This window comes from Trichosurus vulpecula, chromosome 3 (assembly GCF_011100635.1).
Source record: "Trichosurus vulpecula isolate mTriVul1 chromosome 3, mTriVul1.pri, whole genome shotgun sequence".
In the NCBI taxonomy this organism is placed as follows: domain Eukaryota; kingdom Metazoa; phylum Chordata; class Mammalia; order Diprotodontia; family Phalangeridae; genus Trichosurus; species Trichosurus vulpecula.
In genome coordinates this window covers 205,652,202-205,675,299 of record NC_050575.1, presented here as the reverse complement: position 1 = coordinate 205,675,299, position 23,098 = coordinate 205,652,202, and the positions used below count along the sequence as shown (strand labels likewise).

The window sequence follows — 23,098 nt, the reverse complement described above, 5'->3', positions numbered from 1 at the left end:
CAACCGCCTCAATTAGCCCTAGCCATTGGACAGAATCTCAGTCCGTCTGAACAGCCCGCCTCCTTGCTCGCGGGCGCTGTCTTCATTGGCGACCTTCCCACCAGCGCTAACATCCATTGGCCCGTCCTCTTGTCCGTTCCGCTCTGGCGCTCGGAGGCAGGTGGGAAGTGCCTCTCATTCGCGCCGCCCCCGTCCCGCGCACAAATCTGTTGGGTGTTGGGCCGGCAGGCCCCGCCCTCACGCGCCGTGTGCAAAAACAAACAGCCGTTAGCTAGGAGGCGAAGCAAGGCGGAGCCGTGTTAGAAGGAGGCGCGCGATTGGGTAGCCGTGAGGGTTCAAACCAGCAAGGCGCGCGGGTATTGGCAGCGGTGAGCGCGCGGGGGGAGGCGGCTTATTGTCTGGGGCTCCGGTGGTGGCGGCGGTAGTTCCAGCGGCTGGAGCTAGGAATAGTGGCGGCGGCGGCGACGGATCGAGACTGTTGCCAGGATTGGCGCCGAGCGCTCGGGCTGGGGTGAAGCAGATCGGGCGCCGCGTCCTAGCGGGGGGAGCGACAACTACGCAGTGTCAGGAGCAGCGCCAAGACCATGGTGAGGGCCGGGCTGGGCCGAGCCGGGCCGGAGGCGGGGAGCGAAGCCGATCGGGGCGGGGCGAGAGCGAGTTGGCGCTTCCCCTCCCCCGGCGGAGGGCCCGGGCGCGCCGGGAAGCAGGTGCCAGCGGCAGCCCGGACGGGTCGTGCGGGTTGCAGAGGGAGCCCCTAGAGGACGGACGGGGGCAGCGGAGGGTTTGTCCTCGGCGCTCGCCGCGCCCAGCGGCCAGGGGATGCGCGCGTTACCTGTTGAGCCTGGAGTTTGCTGAGAGTCCTGCCCGCCTCCGGCGCAGCGCGCCGAGCCCCAGCGCCGGGGCCGGGCCGGGCTCCCAACTTGGCCCAGGCCACGCCCCCAGGGGGAGGGGGCTCTACGAGCTGCCGCGGGGAAGAGCTGGAGTGCGGGAGGGATGTGACCCGGCTGTTAAATAACGAGTTGTTTTGAGTAAGCCCCAAGTGCTGGGGACGGATGCACTTTGTTTCCCTCGGTCCCAGAGGTCCCCTGCCAAGCATTTGAAAAAGGCGCAGACTTCTTGTAATTCACGCGTACCTCTTCGTCATAATAAACTCACTTAGGGAACATGCAGGCTTTTCCCAACCAAATTCAATCACCGTTTACATTCGTGATCAGTATAGTTTTGTTTTTAATGAAAAGTGAGGTTCCTGCAGGATGCGTGATTATGATCGAGATTCCAAGTGGTTGTTTTTTTTATTTTGTTTTGTTTTTTAAGGAAAGTCGGAGTTTGGACAAAGAAATGCACTTCTCTGCTATTTGCCCTAAACTGAGCGTTTGTTTTGGGTGCTAACAAATAACATCCTTTAAATGCCGACTCCTTAAGCTAAATGAACAAAACCACATTAGGTCTGTCATCAGAAAGATGCTTGTATACAAGTACTGGCCCAGTATAGTTGGAGCTCATTCCGTGTCAGAAGATTTTTCTTGCCAACGTAGAGGAAGCAGTTAATGAGCTGGAAGGACATGTATGGAAATCATATGTGTAGTTTTAAGAATGGGACAAGTGCATCTTGACCACACACGAAAAAATGTATTTAAATTGCTTTTGAGGGATCATCAAATGAACTCTAAAAGTATACTGCTTCAGAAATGAGGCCTCAGACTTTTGTATTTTGATCGCTTAATTTTTCAAGAATCCTTTGTGGGAGAAAATGTTCTTTTCCTTCTCTTTCCTCCCCAGAAGACTAGAAGTCATGACTTTCTTTCAAAGCCACGTTATTTTGCTCCATCACTATACAATAATTACCCATCTCTTGAGTTCAAAAGCCATATCTTGGCCAGCAGTATGTGGTTTTAATGTTGTTTTTTCAGCTCTATTAAGAAGCTAGACAGAAAGACTTGAGGGTAAAGATGGATTTTTAGGATTATTGTTAGGAATAAATTTTAAAAGCAGCCACAATAATTAGTCTAAAATATGCTAAAGCTATTAACAGGATCTGAGACCCTGAGCAAGTCCTTTACTTCTAAATTACAAGTTGCAGAAAAATGCTGATCTGTACTAGTAGATGAAATTCCACATCAGGAGCTCCCTATACAGATGAATTCATAGGTTTAGTATCCTCTCCACCCCCAAATCGTAGTAATGTTCTTACTATTTATAATTTAGTTATTTTTCCATTTTAATCCTGAGTTGGAAAAAGAACTTCAATCAAAATTTTAATTGATAAAGGATTTTTTTTATTGTATTTGAATTTATTTTAAACAAATACAAAATAAGAAAGAAAATGCCAGGTACATAGCAGAACAAAAGGGAGGATTCAACATAAAGCAATGGATTTCTATTTCAAGAAAACCTATATAATAAATCTAAAGGATCATTTATTCTTCTTGATGTTAGGTGACAGACTTATGTGAGAGTTTTGGAATATAATAAAGATAACCCTTGCTAGACAGAATTGATGGGGGGAGAGTATTTATAGTAATCATACTTTTAGACTCAGAAAGTATTTTAATCCAGCTCCCCTCATGTTAGATATTTATACTTTATATTGACATAGCACTTTACTTAGTTTTCAAAGAACTTTCCATTGTTAGAAAGCAAGACCCAATTTATATTTAATTGGACTTACTCAGGCTAATAGTTTGGGTGATTATCTAGTCTTTGTATAAGATCTTTTTAGCTAATCTCTAGAGATGTGGGGTGTAAGTTTATCAATATCAAATGCATTAGTATTGCCGAATAATGAGGACTGTATTGAGTTGTTATTCTTGATGTAGGGCATTTTGTTCCAAACTGTGCCTCAGGGAAAGAGAAAAAGGAAAACTAATATTTATATCAGTTTAATACCTGTGCTTTCTTTGGGACATGATTATAGCAAATTAAAACCTCTTAGATCCTGTTTTCATACTTAGAAGATCATATTCTTTTCAATTTAACATCTGAACTGCTTTGTGAAAAGGATCTCATACCCTGTTGGAATGGAAAGAACCACAGTTATTGCAGAACCGATATTCTGAACGAATTGGTAAAGTCATAATTTTATATGCTCTTGATAACATAAAGCCTCTTACAGGTTTTCCAAATTTTTTAGGTTGGAATTAATATTTCACTTAGCTTTTTGTAAAATTAGCACTTGAGTGACATAATATTTCAACTACAATGAGTTGTGTATAGATAAAAATGTACTGAGTACATTTCCCCCATTCAAGACAAGCTCAAATAAATGATAATTTAGTTCTTAAGATAAAAAGTTCCCTGTACTGTTTTTGCAACCATAGTAATCAACCTGTATAAAAAGACTGAACAAAATGAGATTATACTGAGATTTTTGTAATTGTTTTGAAATAAAAGTTTTCTATATGATTTAATTTTTTATATAACTTTATACAACTTTTATGCAACTTTTAACTTTTAGAAGTTTATGTGATAATGTGATGATAACCATTTCAAATAAAAAGTTAACTTTAAGCAAATTTAGTACTGAAGGGTCCCTTTATGTTTGGGGTAGTAAAATAAAAATCAGTGTGTGAGAATTTTACTAGATCTGTGACTCTCCAGAACTGATAACTCACTTGTAGAATAAGTCAGTACAAAAACTTTATGAACAAACTTGCCTCCATATTTTCCTGGCACCAGAAAAAATTTTTAGAAACTTAATGATATCTTGCCATCTTGTTACAAACATAACAACATAGGTGGCAACAATAGTTGTGGAGTCTCTGAAAACACAGGTAAGTACAGTTATCCAGGTACTCTGCTATATAACTTAAATTTATATTTTGTTAAATGGGTACTTTATGGTACAAATTGGGAAGAAAATTTCAAGATCAGTGCCGTGAGTTAATAAGTATAAGTACAAGTTTGTTTCATGATCTGTCTTGCATTCCTGCGCTTTGACAGTTTAAAGTTGATACAGTTTAAGCTGCTCATTCACTTTGTTCTAGACACTCAAATAATTTTATTACCAACACAGGGGTGACTCCTTTTGGTTAGAATAGTAAAATTACATTTGTAAGGAAAAATAAAAACAGATTTTTTTTCAGCCTCAATAGAATAATGGTTTTATATCACGTAAGGAAGGGATAGTCCATGATAATATATAGTCCATGAGGTGACCCTCAGATATGCAGGGTGTTCCAAAAGTCTTAGTAGGGCTTTAAGCTATTAAAGCATATAACCCTATTAAGACTTTGAGGATAGTATGTATATGTTGCAAGATATGTTGCAACTTCCTTTTCATATACTGTATCACTTCAGTATTAACAGTGAGATTTCTCCCTAATGGTCCCCTACTTGAAATTTTAATTAAATGATGGCACAGAATTGGGGGGGAAGGGGGATGGGACAGGGCAGCTGGTACAGGGAAGAAACTATCATAGAAGCTTAAATCTGCCTGAAAGCCAGACAAGGTGATTCAATTTTGGTAAGAAAATATAAATTAATATATGGGTTTTTAATTGCATCTGTTCACAACCTCAACTTTCAACTTGCAAGTAGATATTTCTTTTGCTTATATTAAGATTATAAACATTATTTTATATTAGTGTAGGCAATCAGGATAAGCCAGACACTTTTGACAGATTTCCCTCAAAGTTTGATATAGAAACATTGAGTAACTTATATGAAATGAAAAATTCATGCGTAAGTACAAAGAAAGCAATAGAAGGAACATAGGGAATAATTATAAGTTTTATATTTGTGTGTTTATTTTTGAAAGTATAAATAATTTTGTATACGTTTAAGTTTATTGTTTGACACTAACTTTTTAAAAAAGTTTTCTTTGAAGAAAGTGTCATAAAGCGGTTTCAATTTTTATCTTAGGATTTAAAGTTCTTGAAAATCAAGTATAACTAGTTACTCTAACATATTGCACCTTTTCTGATTTTGATTTTATTTTGATGATAGTTGTCTAAGGTAACACCTTTAATAGAACTAGAGAAGTTTTTAGCAAGTAACACACTTTTAGAATGCTTAATAATATTGGTTATTGTGTTTTAAGATTTTTTTAGTTCTACAGGTCAATGGGGAGCATTCAAACAGTTTCTCTGTGTAAATCCATAAGCTTAGTAAAACATTCAAGGAAGGACAGACCAGTAATATTTTGAAACAGTTTCAAGATTTAACCTTATTTTTGTCAAATTTTAAATTTTATTGATACCTTTTGTTTTATCACCTTTGTTTCCTAATGTATCATTCTCCCCTATCCACTAAAATAATCTTTGTGACAAAGAATAAAAAATAAAGAATGGTCAGGGGCATAACAGGTCAGCAAAAGTAATCGACATAGCAAATCAGTCTGTGGAATGTTCCATCCCCACCTTTGCAAGGAAGTGAGGGAAATGCAGTGTAGTTGTAATTTCATATACACCACTTTCAATACACCACTGTAAAGGGGATGGGGCAGACTGAGGGGAGAGGGGACAGGGACATTGTTTGTTTTAACAGTATCGAGTAAAACTATGCATAAGAGTTTCCTGCTTTAAATATTCAGAAACCCTTCTTTCCAAGTAATTTTTATTTTTTATTTTTAGGCTGGAGGCAAAGCTGGAAAAGACAGTGGGAAGGCCAAGGCGAAGGCAGTGTCTCGCTCACAGAGAGCTGGACTACAGGTAAAGTGTGCAAAATTACTTTATTTTGGACAATTTTTTTTATATTCATGAATGGTGTAGTTACAAAACTTAATAAAGATGCATCTCTAATAAGTGCCCAGCAGACTTTTGGAAAGTCATGGCTGGAGATAATAGATGGAGGGAGATATTAGGGTATGATGAATAAGAGCATTGAACTTAGGAAGGACTGGATTCTCTTCATACCTCAGTCATTAAGTAGGGCTATGACCCCGGGAAGTTATTGAACCTCGGTTTCTTCATCTCTAGATGGGAATAATAATAGTACCTATCTCATACATAGACTTGCTACCCTGCATATGCCAGCTAATGTTACTACCATTATGAATTCGGAAGTAATAGTTAAAGCTATGGGAAGATGATGAGAGCATATACATAAAAAAGCAGGAGGACAGGGATGGTGCCTTAGAGAAACTCACTTTTAGGAGGCAGGAGAAAGAAGATCAGGAAAGGGTACTAGGACAGAAGGGAAAGAGATGAATCAGAGTAGTTAATGAAACCCAGGGAAGAGAATTTCAAGAAACTGAGTGTGGTTAGTAGTACCAAGTGCTGTTTGAAGCTCAAGATAGGGAAGTCATTGGTATTTTTGAAAGTATTGTTTTATCTAGGTGGTAAAAGTAGAAGGCCTAGTAGGGTATTATGGGTCATGAGGAAGTTATACCCACTTATTCAAAAAGTCTGACTCTGAAAAGGAAGAAGATAATACTAAAGTCAAAAGGGCAAATATAGTCAAATTGAAGGTTCTTTTTAAGCTAGAAGACCATTTGTGCAGAGAACCCAGTAGAGAGGAAGATGCTATAAAAAGCAGATGCTTGTTTCTTGTTGCTTTTGTAAAAATTTTGAACACACACACACACACACACACTCACACTCTCTCTCTCTCTCCCTCTCTTCCAGAAGAGATTCTATTTGAAACCATGAATCTCCATTTTATAACACTTGGGATTTTAAAAAATATGTAATAAGTTATACACATTACTTTTAGAACTGTCCTACTTGTCTTTGCTTCCATCTGAACTTCTGTTCTCTTCTGTGCGATTTTTTAAATGTTTCTATTACCCTGTATTTGTGGGGGAGGGGCAATTGTTATTGCTAATCCCTGCTTTCTCTTCCCATTAAACAACCAAGAGAAAGAAAAATAAATAACTTTGTGCCCTGCATAACTTTCCAGACTGGTTTCTATTCCTATTTAACTATCATCTAAACATGCACTTGACATATAGCCTAGTAGAGTTAGAGTATTTTGTTGGTTTTTTTTTTTCAGCTCTAAACTCCCTCCGGCCCCTCCCCCACCCATTAAGAAGGGAAGAAATACTATACCAATTATATATGTGAAGTCATGTAAAACATTTTCACACCAGCCATGTTGTGGGCAGGGGAGGGGAGAGGGCAAGAAAAATAGAGTGAAAAAAGTATGCTTGAGGCTACAGTCATGAGTTATCAGCTTGTGATGGAATACTATTGTGCAATAAGAAATGATGAGCAGGATGTTCTCAAAAACCTGGAAAGATTTACATGAACTGATACAAAATGAGCAGAACCAAGACAGCATTATACACAGTAACATCAATATTGTACTATGATTAACTGTGAATGACTTAGCTATTCTCAGTAAAACAGTGATGCAAGACAATTCTGAGGGACTTAGAATGAAAAATGCTATCTACCTCCAGAGAAAGAACTCATGGACTCTGGATGAAAATCCATGCAAAAAATTTTTGCTTTTTTTTTTCTGGTCTGTTTTCTTTCACAACATGGCTAACATAGAAATATATTTTGCATGACTGCATACGTATAACATCAAATTGCTTGCCTTCTCAATGGTGGCAGGGAAGTGCGAGGGAAGAAAGAGAATTTGGAACTCAAATTTTTTAAAAGTGAATCCTAAAAATTGTTTTTACATGTAATGGGGGTGGAGTGTTAAATAATTTCTTTTGTGAACAATTATCACTTTTCTCCTTGAAGATTCATAGCATTTTTCATCATGAGTCCTTTGAAACTGCCGTGAATCAGAGTAGCCAGGTCTTTCACAGTTAACTATTATTATTATTATTATGTTGCTGTTACTTCTTACAATGTTCTCCTAGTTCTGCTCACTTCACTTTGCATCAGTTGAAAGAAAATCTTCCCAGGTTTTTCTGAAACCATCCCCTTCATTATTTCTTATAGCATGATAGTATTTTATCACAGTCAAATACCACAACTTGTTTAGACATTAACCAATTGATAAGCCTCTCTTCAGTTTCCAATTCTTTGCCACCATAAAAAGAGCTGCTCGAAATATGTTTGCACATCTGAGTTCTTTTTCTTTGGTTTCTTTGGGGTACAGACCTAGTACTGGTTTTACTGGTTCAAAAAGTATATACACAGTTTTGTTGCCCATTGAGCATAATTCCAAATTGTTCTCTACGATGGTTGGACCAGCTTACAGTTCACCAGCAGTACATTAGTGTCCCTATTTTTTCACATGACCTCCAGCATTTGTCTTTTTTTTTTTTCTGTCATGTTAGCCAATCTGATGGGCGTGAGGTGGTACCACAGAGTTGTTTTAATTTGCATTTCTCTAATTATTAGTGATTTAAAGCATTTTTATATGACTTGACAGCTCTGGTTTCTTCTGAAAACTGCCTGTTTATATCCTTTGATTATCTGTCAAATAGGGAATGGCTCTTATTTTTATAAATTTGGCTCCCAGTTCTCTATTTGAGAAATGAGGCCTTTGTCAAAGAAACTTGCTATAAGAAAAATGCAATTTTCCTTCTGATTTTGGCTGCATTAGTTTTGTACAAAAGTTTTTAAAATTTTACGTAGTCAGAATCATCCATTTTACTTCCTGTGGCCTTCTCTATCTCATTTGGTCATGAACTCTTACCTTATCTATAGATCTGACAGGAAAATTTTTCTATGCTCTCCTAATTTGCTTATATCACCCTTTATGCCTAAATCTTATACCTGTTTTGAATTTATTGTGGTATCCAGGGTGAGATGCTGGTCTATGCCAAACTGCTTGTAAGCTTTCCCAGCAATTTTTGCTGAATAATGAATTCTTACCCCAGTTTTGTTTTTTTAAAGAAGAACCTTGAGTAGGATCGCTTTTGGTATATAGCTGTGAGTTGCTATCCTCTCCCTCCTTGTTATTTCTTGATAAACTCTTCTTGCTCTCATGTAAGGGGAAAGACAGAATATGTGAAAACAGTTTAGGCTAAAAGGAGAGAAATTAAGAGGCCTTGAATGTGATAACTCGGCTCCACAAAGAAGCAACATGGCGTAATGGAAAATGCACTAGATTTGGAATTAGTGCAGCGAAATTCAAATCCTGGCTTTGCCTCTTACTTACCCATGTGACCTTGGACAAGTCACTTAACCTCCATATGCCTTGGTTTCCACATCTGTAAAATTTAGGTGTTTAGACTAGATGACCTCTAAGGTCCCTTCCAGACCTAAATCTATGATTCTGTGGTATCTTCTAATGTTAAATATATGTTGGAAATGGTCACTGTAGGGTTATGTGTAAGGGAATCAGCAAGAGATGACAAAGCTGTTGAGTGGTATTCAATGTCCTGTTGATAACATGAATTCGTTCGTAAAAGTCAGTCAACACATATTTATTGAATACACTCTATTTGTGAAGCGCTGCCCTGTCCCAAGTGCTGGGGATATGAAGAAAGACAAAGAGCCTCTGTCCTAAAGGAGCTTATTATAAAAGATACATATAGAGTAAGTGGAAAGTAACCTTGAGGACAAGGCTTTAGTATTGAAAAGCTCTAGAAAGGATTCCTTCAGAAGATGGCGTTTACTCTGAGTCTTGAAGGAAGTTAGGGGCTCTAAGAGGCAGAAATTTGGAAGAGGGCAGCATAATAAGCAGGGGGGACAGCCAGTTTAATGGCAGAGGGAAGGGAAGTGGGCTGTTTCGAGTGAGGAATAGCAAGTTATAGAGTTTGTCGAAGGGAGTAAAATTTACGACTTGAAAGGTAGGGGGGCCGAGTTGTGATAAGCTTTAAATGTTAAAAGATTTTATATATGATCCTGAAGATAATAAGCCACTGGAGTATATTGGACAAAGGGTGAGTTTTCATGATCAGATTAATCATTTAGAGAAATCATTTCTGGCAACTGAGTGGAGGATGGATTGGAACAAGGAGGCACTTAAGATCGGGAGACACGATTCAAAGGCATTGCAATAGAGAAGAAATGAAAAAGGCCTAAACTAGAATAGTGGCTGTGAGAGAAGGGGACACGTAACATATGTTGTGGAGCTAGAAATGACAGGATTTGGCATTGGATTGCATATATGGGGTCACTGTGAGGGGTAGAAGATGGCAGCAAGGCTCCAAACCTGAGTAACTAGGAGAATGGTGGTGCAGAAAGTGGGGATGGTTTTGAGCAAAAAGATGAGTTCTGTTTGGAGTTGTTAAATTTGAGGTGCCTATAGGACATCTAATTCAAGGTATCCACTGGGCAGCTGGTGATTTGGGACTAGAGCTCAGGAGAGCTGACTATTTCAATCTTGGAATCCTTCTACATAGAAATGACAATTGTATCCCTGGAAGCTGATGAGATTTCAATTCATTTTAACAAGCACTTATTGAGTACCTAATAATATACAGGTGCTAGATAGCAAGACTAAAATGAAACTAGTTCCAGCCCTCAGAGATCTTTTAGTCTACCATAGCATTGTTTCACAGATAAATACAGAATAATTGGGAGAGAGGGAGGAAGAGGAGCAACAACTGGAGTGATCAAGAAAGACCTTGGTAGAGGGGGGCCACGAACAGAAATGGGTGTAGGGGGTGTTTATTTAATGATTAAAACTTTAAAGGTTCTGCTCAAGTAATACATGTGCCTTAGAGTTTTGCCACTTGTTAGAAAAATGTGGACCTCTCTTTTCTTTTCCATTTTTTTTCTTGTTCTCAGGAAGAAAAAGGTAAAACTTGTTCTCTCTTTGCCAGGAATTCAATCTCTAGTCCAGACCTTAGGAGTTAGGTTCTAGGAACAATTAATTGTCAAAGAGATTAATCTGAAATAGTTAACTGTTTATAAAAGAACTGTTTTCTCTTTTCATATTTTATTCCAATTATTGTTCCAACAGTTTATTCTAAATAAAATGTTCAATAACCTAACTTTTTTAAGTGATTCATAATTGAGATTGTTTCTATTTCAGTTCCCAGTGGGACGTATCCATAGACACTTGAAGACTCGTACCACAAGTCACGGACGAGTGGGTGCTACAGCTGCGGTATATAGTGCTGCGATTCTGGAGTATCTCACTGCTGAGGTTTGTGAAAGTTTTCTTAAATATTCCTAGTCAGTTAATAAACATTTTTTTAGGTACTATGTACTCATTTCTAGTACATCCATAGTCTCCAAAAATGTTATTAATTAGGTATTGGTAAACTAGAGCATGTCAGCCAAATAAAGCATATAGACAAGCTTATTTTCTCATTCTCCACTTGGCAGAATGCTACCCACCACCCCATTTCCCACATGTATCCACATGCATCCCTCAGATGTCTCTTACTAGACCTGCTGTTGTTGTTTGTCTTTCATTCTCTCAAAGAGGACTATGACATCAAGGAGATGATGCCATGACACATAAGTGAATTGTATTTAAGTGACAGAGGGCTGTGTAAAGTCACCAGCCTCACTTTGTCTTCTGGAGCTATCTGAATCCAGTGGCAAGATATAAATTAGGATGACAGAAGATGGCCCCGGATGCAGTGTGAGACCTTGGACTTTTAAGCTAAGGTCTTTCCCAGGTTTGATTGAGGCTATTCAGTGATTAAGGCTAAAAAAAGAAATGAGGCAGAGAATGGTCTCTTTTACCTGGTCAAAAAGAAGAAAAAATCTGGGACCAAAGACCTTCAAGGTTTCTGGCCAAACAGAAACAATTGCTATTTACATTCATTCTGAGCCAATCAGGGCCCAAAGAATAGGGAAGTGGGGCTTGACTTGGGACCTGTTGTTGGCCAATCAATTCTAGCCAGAGTGGTTTGGGTTTAAGGCTTGGTCCTTAAGAAAAAAATCTATCCCATAAACCCCAAGATACAATGCTAGATTTCTGTAATCAAAATTTGCATTCCTTTGGGTAGGTCACTGACAAGTAATACCTTACTAAAAAAGGCCCCCAACTCACAGGTTTTGTTTAAAAGATAGCTTGTAAGTCACTTGTTAGGACCTCAATTCATTTTCCAATGCAGAATGTCATGGAGTTCAAGGTTACCCTACAAGATAGCTAATAACAACAACTACTGACCTTTATATAGCACTTACTAGGCGCCAGGCACAGAGCTAAAATACCTGTTTTGTCCATGGTTTAATGGTGGTACTGTACATTTGTGTTGGGGAAACTGTATTAAAAATTGTTTTGAAATTAAATTTGAGGAATTATATTTTATCTCGTGCTGGTGGTTGAAGAAAAGCAGATTTAATTATTCTGAAAGTCAAATTCTAGGTACCTTCAGTCTGCTGGAACAAAACTATGCACCCTAAAGTGATCAAAGAAAAAGGAGTGTTCCTTGAATTGCTGAAATAGCTGTCCCGAAACCCATACACTTCCTAGTACTGTTTCTGAGTCTGGTTATTTAGGATTTTTGGTGCTTGGATTCTAGAGAAATGAGAGCTTGTTGTATGACATTTGAGACAACTATATTTGTGTAACCGTAAAAGTTTCATAAATAGGGTACCACAGGCCATACTTTCAGATATTCTAAGATTCCGACCCAGGTTATTTTAAAAATTACAGATCACTGTAATCAGTATAAGGATATATGTATGTCTGTTTGTGTATAATATGATTTAACTTAATTCCTTTTAGTAATTTCTCTTAAGTGTAGTCTTATTGCTGGATAATAAATATCTTTCATAGCTCAGATGTAGATGTCATATTTTTTGTTGTTATTTTTGGCTTTTTTGGAGGGGGGAAGACAGGGCAATTGGGGTTAAGTGACTTGCTCAAGGTCACACAGCTAATAAGTATGTCAAGTGTCTGAGGCTAAATTTGAGCTCAGGTCCTCTTGACTCCAGGGCTGGTGCTCTACTCACTGTGCCACTTAGCTGCCCCTAGATGTCATCTTTTAAAAGTATTCACTACATTTTTTACTTCAGGAATTATTTTGGTGAGCTTCTTTCCCTCATAATTTATTTTGCAACTATATTAGAAAGTTAAGGATAACTTTTGTTTGTTTTGAAAAGCTCTTTTTAGCATGGTATGTAAAGACTGGACTTGGACCCAGGAAGAACTTGAATTTAAATGTAGTCTCTAATGTTTGCTAGCTCCATAGCAGTGGGTAAATGAATCATTTAACCCTACAGACCCTTAGTTTTTTCTTCTATAAAAAAGCTGTACCTATAGTATCTACCTCACGGCATTGTGAGATTTAAATGAGGTAAAGTTCTGTATAAATGTATAAATAATAACTATTACTGAAGCTTATTTAGGCAGATGTATATATGTGCCTAGAAAATCTAAAAAGTCACCTTACTCCATTAAAATTCACTCAACAAACATTTATTAAGCACCACTGTGTGCCAGCCACTGTGGTAAGTGCATGATAAATAATTCAGGAAATCATGTAAAATGAACCCACAAAAATGCATATTTATATTCACATTTACCGAAGAGGTTTTAGAAAGAGATGCCATTTATAAAAATGATTTTAAAATATTATTTATTTTAATAGTAACCCATAATAAATACGTAATACACAAAGTGAACTATAAAACTTTAATGGCAGATACTGATTAAGTGAGGAGTGATTTCTGTTGTGGGGATGAACATTAAAAGGTAAAAATGACATTACTCCCCAGGTTAATTTATGGATGTACTACACTACCATTTAGAATGATAGAACCATGGAACAGTGTAGAAATATAACTCATATAGCTCTTGAAGCTACATAAAATTTGTCTTTGCTTTAAGCTTTTTATACTTCCTCACAACAGCCCTGTGAGGTCCAAATATTACAAAGTATTATACCTATTTTATAGAAAAGAAAATGGCTCAAGAGAGGTTAAGTGACTTGGCCAGGTTCACATAGACCTGGCATTGAACTCAGGTCCATCATTGAAGACTCAGGTTCATCATATAGGCAACATGGTAGGAATTAGAGGGATCCCAGAAATAGATTCATATACATAGAACATCTTAATATATAATAAAACTAAGTTAGGGAAATGAATCATTTTAATTATATATGTTTTGCTTTTTGAAATTGCTTATGAATTTTTCCAAATGCAAATTTGTCAGCTATAGGCCACTTGCCAGCTCTAAGGGACAGAGCTGAGAAACACAGGTTTCCCCATCTCTGCCCTGCATTAACCTTCTGGGCACCCCAAGCTTTCCCAGTAGTTCAGGGGCAAAGGGAGGGAGAGAAGCACAGGAGCACTAGTACACAGTGGAGAGATGCATAGAGGGCATCACATCTTGCTGGGGAGGACAAACACAAACCTTCCTTGTCCATGTAAAAGTAGTGTTATTGGGCTGCTTGCCTCAAATGATCATAGAGAAGAAATTATTAATTATTATAATAAATTCCAAGTACAATTATTCTACATGTGTGGAGTGGATTTTTTTTCTTTTTATTTGTTTATTTTTAGTTTTCTACATTTACTTATTTTGAGTTCTAAATTTTTCCCCCTCTTTCCATTCCTCCCCTCCCCAAGATGGCCTGCAATCTGATATAGACTATATATGTATGATCAGATTAAACATTTTGGAGTGGATTTTTGACTACTGAAGCTCAGCAAAAGAAGTAAGGATAAGTTTTATTACATGGAAACAAACAGAAGTAATTGAATAATTTCAAAGCAAAAATAATGTCTAAAAACAAAATGGGAGAAATATATTTCTGATAAATATGACTTAGAAAAGCATGATTTCTACAATTTAAAGTGAGCTGTTATAATTGTCATTCTAATAATCAGTCTTCAATGATCAAAAGCTGTGAACAGGCAGTTCATAAAAGCAAGTAATGAGTAAAGATTTTGAAAAATGTGTCATATTCAGTAAATTGTCCCCAAAAAAGGATATGTAAATTTCTGAGAGTCAGCTTCATGTAATGGTTAAAGCGCTAGCCTCAGAGTTAGAAGGACCTGAGTTCAAGATCTGCCTTGGCTACATCCTAAGTGTGTGACACTAGAAAAGTATCTTAACCTCTTGATGCACCTGGCAGCTCTCAAAGACTTAAGTTGAAGAGTTCAAAGACTACCAATGAAGTAGAAGGAGCTTAACTTACTTGGAGGTCCCTATGCCAATGAAATCGTAAGTCCAGGTCTTTCTTCCCCCAACTCCTCCTCCCCACCAATGAAAACATGACAACCTGTGACTCAGATAGCTATGGAGAAAGAGGTACACTTACATTATAGTGACAGGTTTTTTTTTAAAGTGACCCCCCAAAAAGTGGCACAGCCTTCAAAAATCAATTAGTAATATGAAGTAAGATCTGTAAAAACTTACACCCATTGACCAAGTAGTCTCACTTTTGGAAATAGTGGCCCAAAGAAATAATTGGAAAGGAAAAAAGGCCTCTTTGTACAGACATATTTACAGTTAATCTGTTTATAATCATCAAAAACTGGAAGCAACCCAAATGCCTGAAAGCTTAGAGATAGCAAAACTGGTTATGTCAAAGCTGTGGAATATTTTATGATGGTAAATAACAAAATATATTTAAAAAAAAACCCTGTGAAATGCAAAGTGGAAAAATTATAGCCAAGAATATTACATATATACTAACTTTTAAAGAAAATTATTTAAACATTGAGATTGGATGGATTTAAGTTGGTTATATAAAATTATCTTAATTTTTATTTTTCAAAAGCAGGTTATCAGTGAAGAGTTTTGTATCATATTCCCTTATCTGACTAATCTTTGCCCCTTCCTATTGCTATTTATTCATAGATTGGAAAAGAAATAGGAGCTTTCTTGCCCTTTCAGTTCCAAAATGACTTCTCATTTTGGAATGGACCCATCTAAAGGGCAAAAAAAGTATATCTTTTCTATATGTGTCAGAACAAAGCTGATAAAAATTAGATTATCTCCCATAATAAAATCAGTTGTTTGTGACTTTATTTAAATCCCTGTTTGTAAATGCAATTTTTTTCCTTAAACAGTTCAGGCTAGCTTTGACACTTTGTAATTGGGTTATACTTGAAGAGATTGGATACTCAACTCTTCAGCTTTTAAAGATTGACTCTAGATCCAAATATTCAAAATATTGACAAGTATTGACAATGCCTGTGTTCATATCTAGCCTCAGATATTTGCTAGCTGTGTGACCCCTGGCAAATCACTTAACCTCTGCCTCAGTTTCCTCATCTGTAAAATGAGGATAATAATAGCACCAACCTCCCAGGGTCGTTGTAAGGATCAGATGAGATAATTGTACAGTGCTTAGCACAGTACCTGGCACGTGATAAGCATTACATAAATATTAGCTATTATTGTTAAAGTGAATCTCTGGGAGTAAGTAAAAGAAATCTATGTTAAGACCTCATTCCTATTGTCAAATAGCTTAACAGTTCCATAGGGTGGCAGTGTATCACTGCATAAGAAGTGAATCAAGAGGTGGCCATTTTAATTAGGAAAAGAAAAAAGAAGAATCAAGCTGGGAGGGGAAGACCCTGTTCTGAAGAGAAATAGTTTCCATTAAGTGGAGCTTGGGCCTATTCACCTATTTACCTCACCCTAAGTGAGTGTATGAAAAGACCTTAGCCTAAAAGGGCCAGGGTCTCCCAGTGCATCCTGGGTCATCTCCAGTCATCCTGATGACTATCTAGTCACTGGACCCAGATGGCTCTGGAGGAGAAAGTGAGGCCAGTGACCTTGCTCAGCCCTCCCTCACTCAAATCAAAATCAACTGCAAGTCATGTCATCATATTTCCCTGATCCATCATCTTCAAAAATGAAGGACCACCTCCACCCCACCCCACCCCCAAAAAAAAAAGAAAATGAAGGACCAACATAACAATCATTGGATACCAGAAAGTTAAAGTAGGAGTTTAGATTCAGAGCTAGAAGGGGTGTCAAGGTCTACCTAATCCACCCTTCCTTTTACAGATGAGCAAACTGGGGGGGGGAGGGAGGGGTGGTAAGATGAGGTGGGTAGGTGCCTTCCCAAAGTCACCTGTGTATGTAGTAAGTGTCAAAGGGAACAGATGATTTGAACCTATCCCTAGGTTCCATTGTATCATGATCCTAAGATAATAATTTTGGCCAATATGGTCAGACCTTAGACAATATGGGATTTGAATTAGACCCCCTTGAAGGATTTGGGTAAGGCATTTTGAGGAGTTGGAAGAGTGCACATGGGTCTGTATATGATTGAAATGGGAAGTTCAATAGGGAATAGTCACAGGACCTGGGGTTTCAATAGTCTAGGGATGAGAAAACTACTTTTACTCATGAAAGTTGGTACCTTCTCTGCAACTTAGAGTCTTAGGAAGTTGCCTAGAGTACTGAAAGGTTAAGTGATCTCCAAGGACACACAGCCAGGATTTTTCTGAGCTAGAACTTGAAATCTGGTTTTTCTGGCTCCAAGAGCAGCTCTCTGTTCACTACAGTAGTACCAGAGAGTACATATTGGAGGATAGTGGTGGAATGTTAGGTTGTGTGAGCATAATGGGGTCTTGAATGTTAAGGTGAGATTTGTAGGGGCTGGGAGAACCCATGAGAACTGTTAGAGGGCTGTTGTGATGATCCATGTGTGAAGTGCAAGCTTTAGGTTAGGGTTGAGGTAGCAATAAGAAATGGGAAGAAAAGGGTAAATCTAAGAGATGTTTTCATGGAAAAATAAGCTGGACTTTGCAAGATTTTTGACACAGGCAATGATAAGAAGGAACCAAAAATGATTTTAAAGCTTTCAGGCTGTCATCATTGAGGGAATTAAGGTATTAACCAGAATTACGCAAACTAGGGAGTTTGTGGGGCTATAGATTATGATCTATATTCTCTGATTTAACACACCTTAAAACTCTTTTTATAGGTTCTCCCACACACATATAAATATATTTTTAAATATGAAACACTTCACAAATTTGTATGTCAACCTTGCCTAGGAGCCACACTAATCTCTATTGTTCCAATTTTAGTATATGTGCTGCCAAAGCAAGCACCAAAAATAAATTTTAACTATATATATATATATATATATAATTTTTTAAAAAATTAATTTATTTTTATCTGTCCTGGTACTAAGTCACTCTGGAAGATGCTGTTAAGCTTCAAAGAGATGCTTAGTTCAGTTCAGTGGGTTTATGCTGACAGATGTAGTGCTTGTTTAATATTATGCAGATAAAGAATCAACCTTGTCTCCTTGCAAGTGCAGAGTAAGTCTCTTATCTCTAGAAATTCAGAGATGCAAGTGAATAGAGAATTGTTTGGAATGGAGTAGATCTGGTCAAGTGGGTAGAGTGAGATAGGCTAGTGCACAAATTCCCTATTTGGAAAGACAGAAACCATTCACTGTTCAGGGAGCTGACCAGACTCCACCCAAGCAATATCTCTCATTCAGTTACTGAATTCTCTTTAGTCCAAGCCCACTTGGACAGGTGGGGTTCTCCTTCCCTTTCTCTGTTTCCTGTCCATGCAGTACAACCAAGGAGCTCACACAATTACATTATTTATTGCCTGTGGGAAACACTGCCTCCAGTAATTTTTCACTTAAAGCTCTGTTTTATTGAAGACATTGACTGTTAATCTGAAATGATGGTGACAGTATCAGGGATTCCAAAGGTCTTCTGGAAGTTCTATTTGAAGATAACAGACATTTGTTCAAAATGCAAATAAGGCTAGGAAAAAATACAACATCCAATTGTCAACTTGAAACAAAAATTTCAGAAGATTCAAAATACATTCATTTAGCACTGAAATAATTGTCCAATGTTAGAGCAGAAGGCTTTGGCAACCTTAGTAAAATAAAAAGAAATCATTGATATATAACTCAAAAGAGCCTAATTAGGTTAAGCAAAATTATTATATACCAATTAGGGAAATAACCAGAGACCTCTAATTAAAGGTAATGTTCTGGACATCAGTGTTTTAATGCAAATTATCTATATACCAAGAATCTTTAATATAGGGAACTCCAATCTCCAGGACCGATCCCAGCTTCTCTGAGACAAGTAGATACAACCTAGAGAATTGCTTGAAATACAGAAAGATTGTTCTGGGTCACATATCTAGGAAATAAGTATTAGGAGTGGGGCTTAAACCCAAGGCTTTCTGATTAAAAATCAGTGTTCTATGCACTACTCCTACTTGCCCTTTGTTCAGTTGTGTTTCAGTTGTATCCAAGCTCATTTGGGATTTTCTTGGCAAAGATACTGGAGTAGTTTGCCAGTTCCTTATCCATTTCATTTTACAGATGAGGAAACTGAGGCAAACAGGGTTAAGTGACTTGCCCAGGATTATACAGGTAGTAAGTATCAGAGGCTATATTTTTCAACTCAGGAAGATGACTTTAGGCCCAGCATTTTATCTACTGTGCCACTTAGCTGCCTCAACTTGCCTCAGTGATGCAAATATGGAGACTAAAAAAACTTTGTTCATTTGTACTGAGTGAAAATAAAGTGAATAAATAGGAGGATGAATATAGGTGTTCATTTTAAAACATTGATCTTTAAGGTTATTGAGTAAAGTAGCAGATTTTTTTATTTTAATTTTCCTTGAGTATGTTCTTAGTTTTGCTAGAATTAATTACCTAAAGACTTAAGAGTTCTTTTTTTTTGTTGTTATTTTTGGTTTTTTAAGAACTAGTGTAGTGGAAAAGGTGATGAAGGAGCCTGAGGACCTGGGTTCAGATTCTGATTCTACTACTACTTTGATGACTTCTTTGGGTCTGTTTTCTTCATCTGTGAAGTGAGAGGATTGGACTAGGTAGCCTCAGCACTTCCAGCTCTAAATCTATTTTCCTGTTGTTTTTGAAAGAATCAAATGAAGTAATATATGTGAAAGAACTTTTAAAAGCATAAAGCCCTATACAAATATAAGAAAAAGCAAAATTTATTTCTTTGATACATTCATGATTTTGTATTGTGTCCAAATATGTCATGATTTTTTTTTTCTTAGTGTGAGTTGACTTGTATGAATTGTCGTAGCTGAGAATCTTCTTCCATTTTCCTTAAATTATTTCATGAACACTTTTTATAGGTGCTGGAACTGGCAGGAAATGCCTCTAAGGATCTCAAAGTAAAACGTATCACTCCTCGTCACTTACAGCTTGCAATCCGTGGTGATGAAGAGTTGGACTCCCTTATCAAGGCTACCATTGCTGGTGGTGGTATGTAGTACCTTTTTAAGTAGAGGAAGTTTTGGAGCATGAATACATAAATAGATTTATATAGATACATGACTGGCCATTAATCTGGTTGCATTCAAGTGACTGGATGGAAACTATTCTAAGCAGCCCATTATTGCTATTATTATCATTATTATTATTATTATTATTATTTCCAGAACTGGAAGTAATTTCATCTACCTGGGAAGTTCAGTACCAATACTGATGAATAACTTAGAATCTTTGTTCCTGGGGCACTCAGAGGTTAAGTGATTTTCCCGTGCTCACATAACAGTTTGTCAGGGGCGGAATATGAACTTAATAAGTCTCGCTGACTGCAAGCCCTACCCTTGATCTGCTATGCCATGCTGCTCCTCACGGCCCATTATGCCAGGCTTTTAACTAAGCATTGTTAAGTCATTTTCCTTAAGTATGGATATGACCATGAAATCCCCTACTATCTACTCCACTTGCTTTCTCTTCTCTCTAGGATAAAATATAAATCCCTCTGTTGAACTTTTAAAATCCTTCACAACCTGGTCCCACATCTTTGTAGCCCCTTGTTCTTCAGTCCAGCTGCATTGGCCTTCTTGCTGTTCTTCACACAAACCCTACACTCCACCCCGCCAGTTTCTCATCTCTGTGCCTTGGCTCTGGCTGGGCTTCGTGTCTGGAATTCACTTCCTCTTTATTTCCACTTTATACAGTCTCTCTCTTCCTTTAAGCAACATTCTTAAGCAACATCTATTGCATAAAACCATTTCCAATCCCTTCCAACTGCTAATGTCCTGTCTCCCAAACTATTTTCTATTTGACTACTTTATACATAATTGTGCTTTTTCACTTTATATTTATGGTATATGTTTATATATAAGTACTTGTCTCCCCCATTAAAATGTAAGCTTGTGAACAGGGATTATATCCTCTATATCCAGTATAGAGTAGATACTTTAATAAATACTTCATAATTCTTGGACTTTGGAAAAAACCACACAGCCACACCTCACTAGTAGATCCCAGTGCCAGCAAACAATGAGTTAGCTATTCGGCACACTTGCTGAAAAGTGTCTTCAGTTCCCTGTCTAGTGTCATGGTAACTTGGGGTCTAAAAAGAGGAAGATTTAGTGGTAACACCAGGACAGTGATGAATGTCTGAATGATCAGTGACTATGAAGTGGGACATATACCACTCCCAAAATTCCCAGGCTTATCTTCTTGTTCTAAGCATTGGTAGTCTCTGCCCTGCCTTGATGGTAGTTGGAATTCTACTATATGATGGTGTTATTCAAATAACACAGGATGAAAAATTGGAGCAAACTATGAGTCTTAACATTCATGCCACATGACACATTGAATACACCATTTACAGAAATAGAGCTTGCATCCACATACAGAATTGTGTTATTCCATATGGATTAGAGGCAAGAATACTCTCAAAACCATAGACCTAGCACCACCACATGTACAAACTATTTGAGACTTACAGGTTGTAGAGAATATATTTGATGCAGCTGTTAAGAATGCCAAAAACTGTACTGGGAAGAGCTTGGGAGTGTACATTGGAACAATAAGATACCTAAAATCTAGTACATTGGAACAATAAGATACCTAAAATCTAGTTTCACTGAGGTTCCTAAACAACAACTAAATTCTAGAATAATAAACATATTCTGTCCTTTAGTACAAAGGAGCAGAGAAGGCACCGGCTTACTGTTGTCAACATGGAGAATTGCCTAAAGGTTATCAAGGTTCCCTTAACTGTGATTCTTTGGATTTGTACTTTGTACATACAATTTTTCATAAAAATAAATATAACTTTGCTTCCATAAACATTCCTCTCTTTAACCTTGCCTTATGGCTATATAATGATTTTTATCAAATTGCCTCTATTACATAACACAAGAGGCAGTGTGACATAGTATATGTCGAGCTAGCCTGTGAGTCAAGAAGTCCTGGGTTCAGTTTTTACCTCTGAAACACACTAGACTATCACTTGACCCTGGGACAAGTCATTTATGCTGTCAACATCCCAGACATTTGTCTAAGACTAAAAGTTATAGAATAATTGTTGATCCTCATTGGTAAAGGGAGTTCTCTGCACAGATGAAATCACAGATATGAACAACAGCAAAAACTTCAAAAGCCCTAATCCTTAGAAATGTCATAGTACTATTAACTTGCATAAATTACTTATGTGTGTTTTTTTTAAATAAATTTTTATTGATGTCTTTTGTATATTGCCTAAATTTCTGGTGTATTTCTCCCATCTCCTCTTTCAGAGAGCCATTCCATATAACCAAGAATAAAGCTAAGGAATTTTAAATGTTTTCACTTTTATAAAGTATCTAAATTGAAAAAGGTATGGCATGACAGCTCCAGAATAGAAAAATAAATTGTTACCAATTTAATAGCTTCTGTAATATAATCACTTATCACTGAATTATAAATTTATAAATAAATACTAGAGAAGTCTTACTAATAATCTTATTTCTCCTTTCAATTTAGGTGTGATTCCTCACATCCACAAGTCTCTGATTGGAAAGAAGGGACAGCAGAAAACTGCATAGAGTGTTGTTTTAACCAACCCTCTTCCTCCCTGTCATTGTACTGTAATTGGGACAGAAGAAATAATGGGGATATGTGGAATTTTTTAAAATAGTTAAAGGAAAAGCATAGACAATTGACTGTAGACATGATAAAACATTTGTATGTTCTTTAGATTCCAAGTTTGACAAAGTATCTTGTCATGTGGCAGCAATTTGTGTGTTGATTGGCTAGGTTTCTTCCCATGTGTTTTATACAAAAATGGACTGATAAAACCATTTTTTACAAAATTGTCTCGATTGTTCTGTTCATGCTATGTTGACTTTGGTTGATTATTTGGTAGGGACTTTTTTTGGTTTATTTTTAACAGAATCCCAAATGGACTCCCAAACCTAAGGTAGAAATTGTTTTATCTTCAATTAAGAACATCAGGGCAAGGGATATGGAGATATCATCTGGCATATAGGAAAAGCTCTTTGAAGCTTAGTTTGTGAAATGCTCTTATTACAGCTTCACTGAATTTTGAATGAAGATAAGGATTTAGACATAATTAGGCAGTAATAGCAGTCAAAATCTTAGAGCTGAAAGATTTTAAGGATATCCAATCCATTCCCC

The 23,098-nt window shown here is 37.4% G+C and overlaps 1 protein-coding gene and 1 non-coding gene across 2 annotated transcripts; one reads left to right on the top strand and one right to left on the bottom strand.

The window, feature by feature from the left end:
• The first annotated feature begins 364 nt into the window (after positions 1-364).
• Positions 365-22,776, top strand: LOC118844779 (histone H2A.V). The gene is made up of 5 exons (XM_036752762.1): positions 365-587; positions 5,571-5,648; positions 10,828-10,941; positions 19,813-19,942; positions 22,445-22,776. The coding sequence occupies exons 1-5, from the start codon at positions 585-587 to the stop codon at positions 22,504-22,506; spliced, it is 387 nt and encodes a 128-aa protein (XP_036608657.1). The 5' UTR covers positions 365-584; the 3' UTR covers positions 22,507-22,776.
• Positions 17,676-17,777, bottom strand: LOC118845144. Its single transcript, XR_005010023.1, has one exon. It is a non-coding gene; the product is annotated as a U6 spliceosomal RNA (small nuclear RNA).
• Positions 22,777-23,098: the final 322 nt, after the last annotated feature.

Bases quoted from the DNA above. Each gene is read 5' to 3' on its own strand.
- LOC118844779 (XM_036752762.1), top strand. The intron at 5,649-10,827 runs GTAAAGTGTGCA...TTTCTATTTCAG, and splicing joins CACAGAGAGCTGGACTACAG to TTCCCAGTGGGACGTATCCA. The intron at 19,943-22,444 runs GTATGTAGTACC...CTTTCAATTTAG, and splicing joins GGCTACCATTGCTGGTGGTG to GTGTGATTCCTCACATCCAC.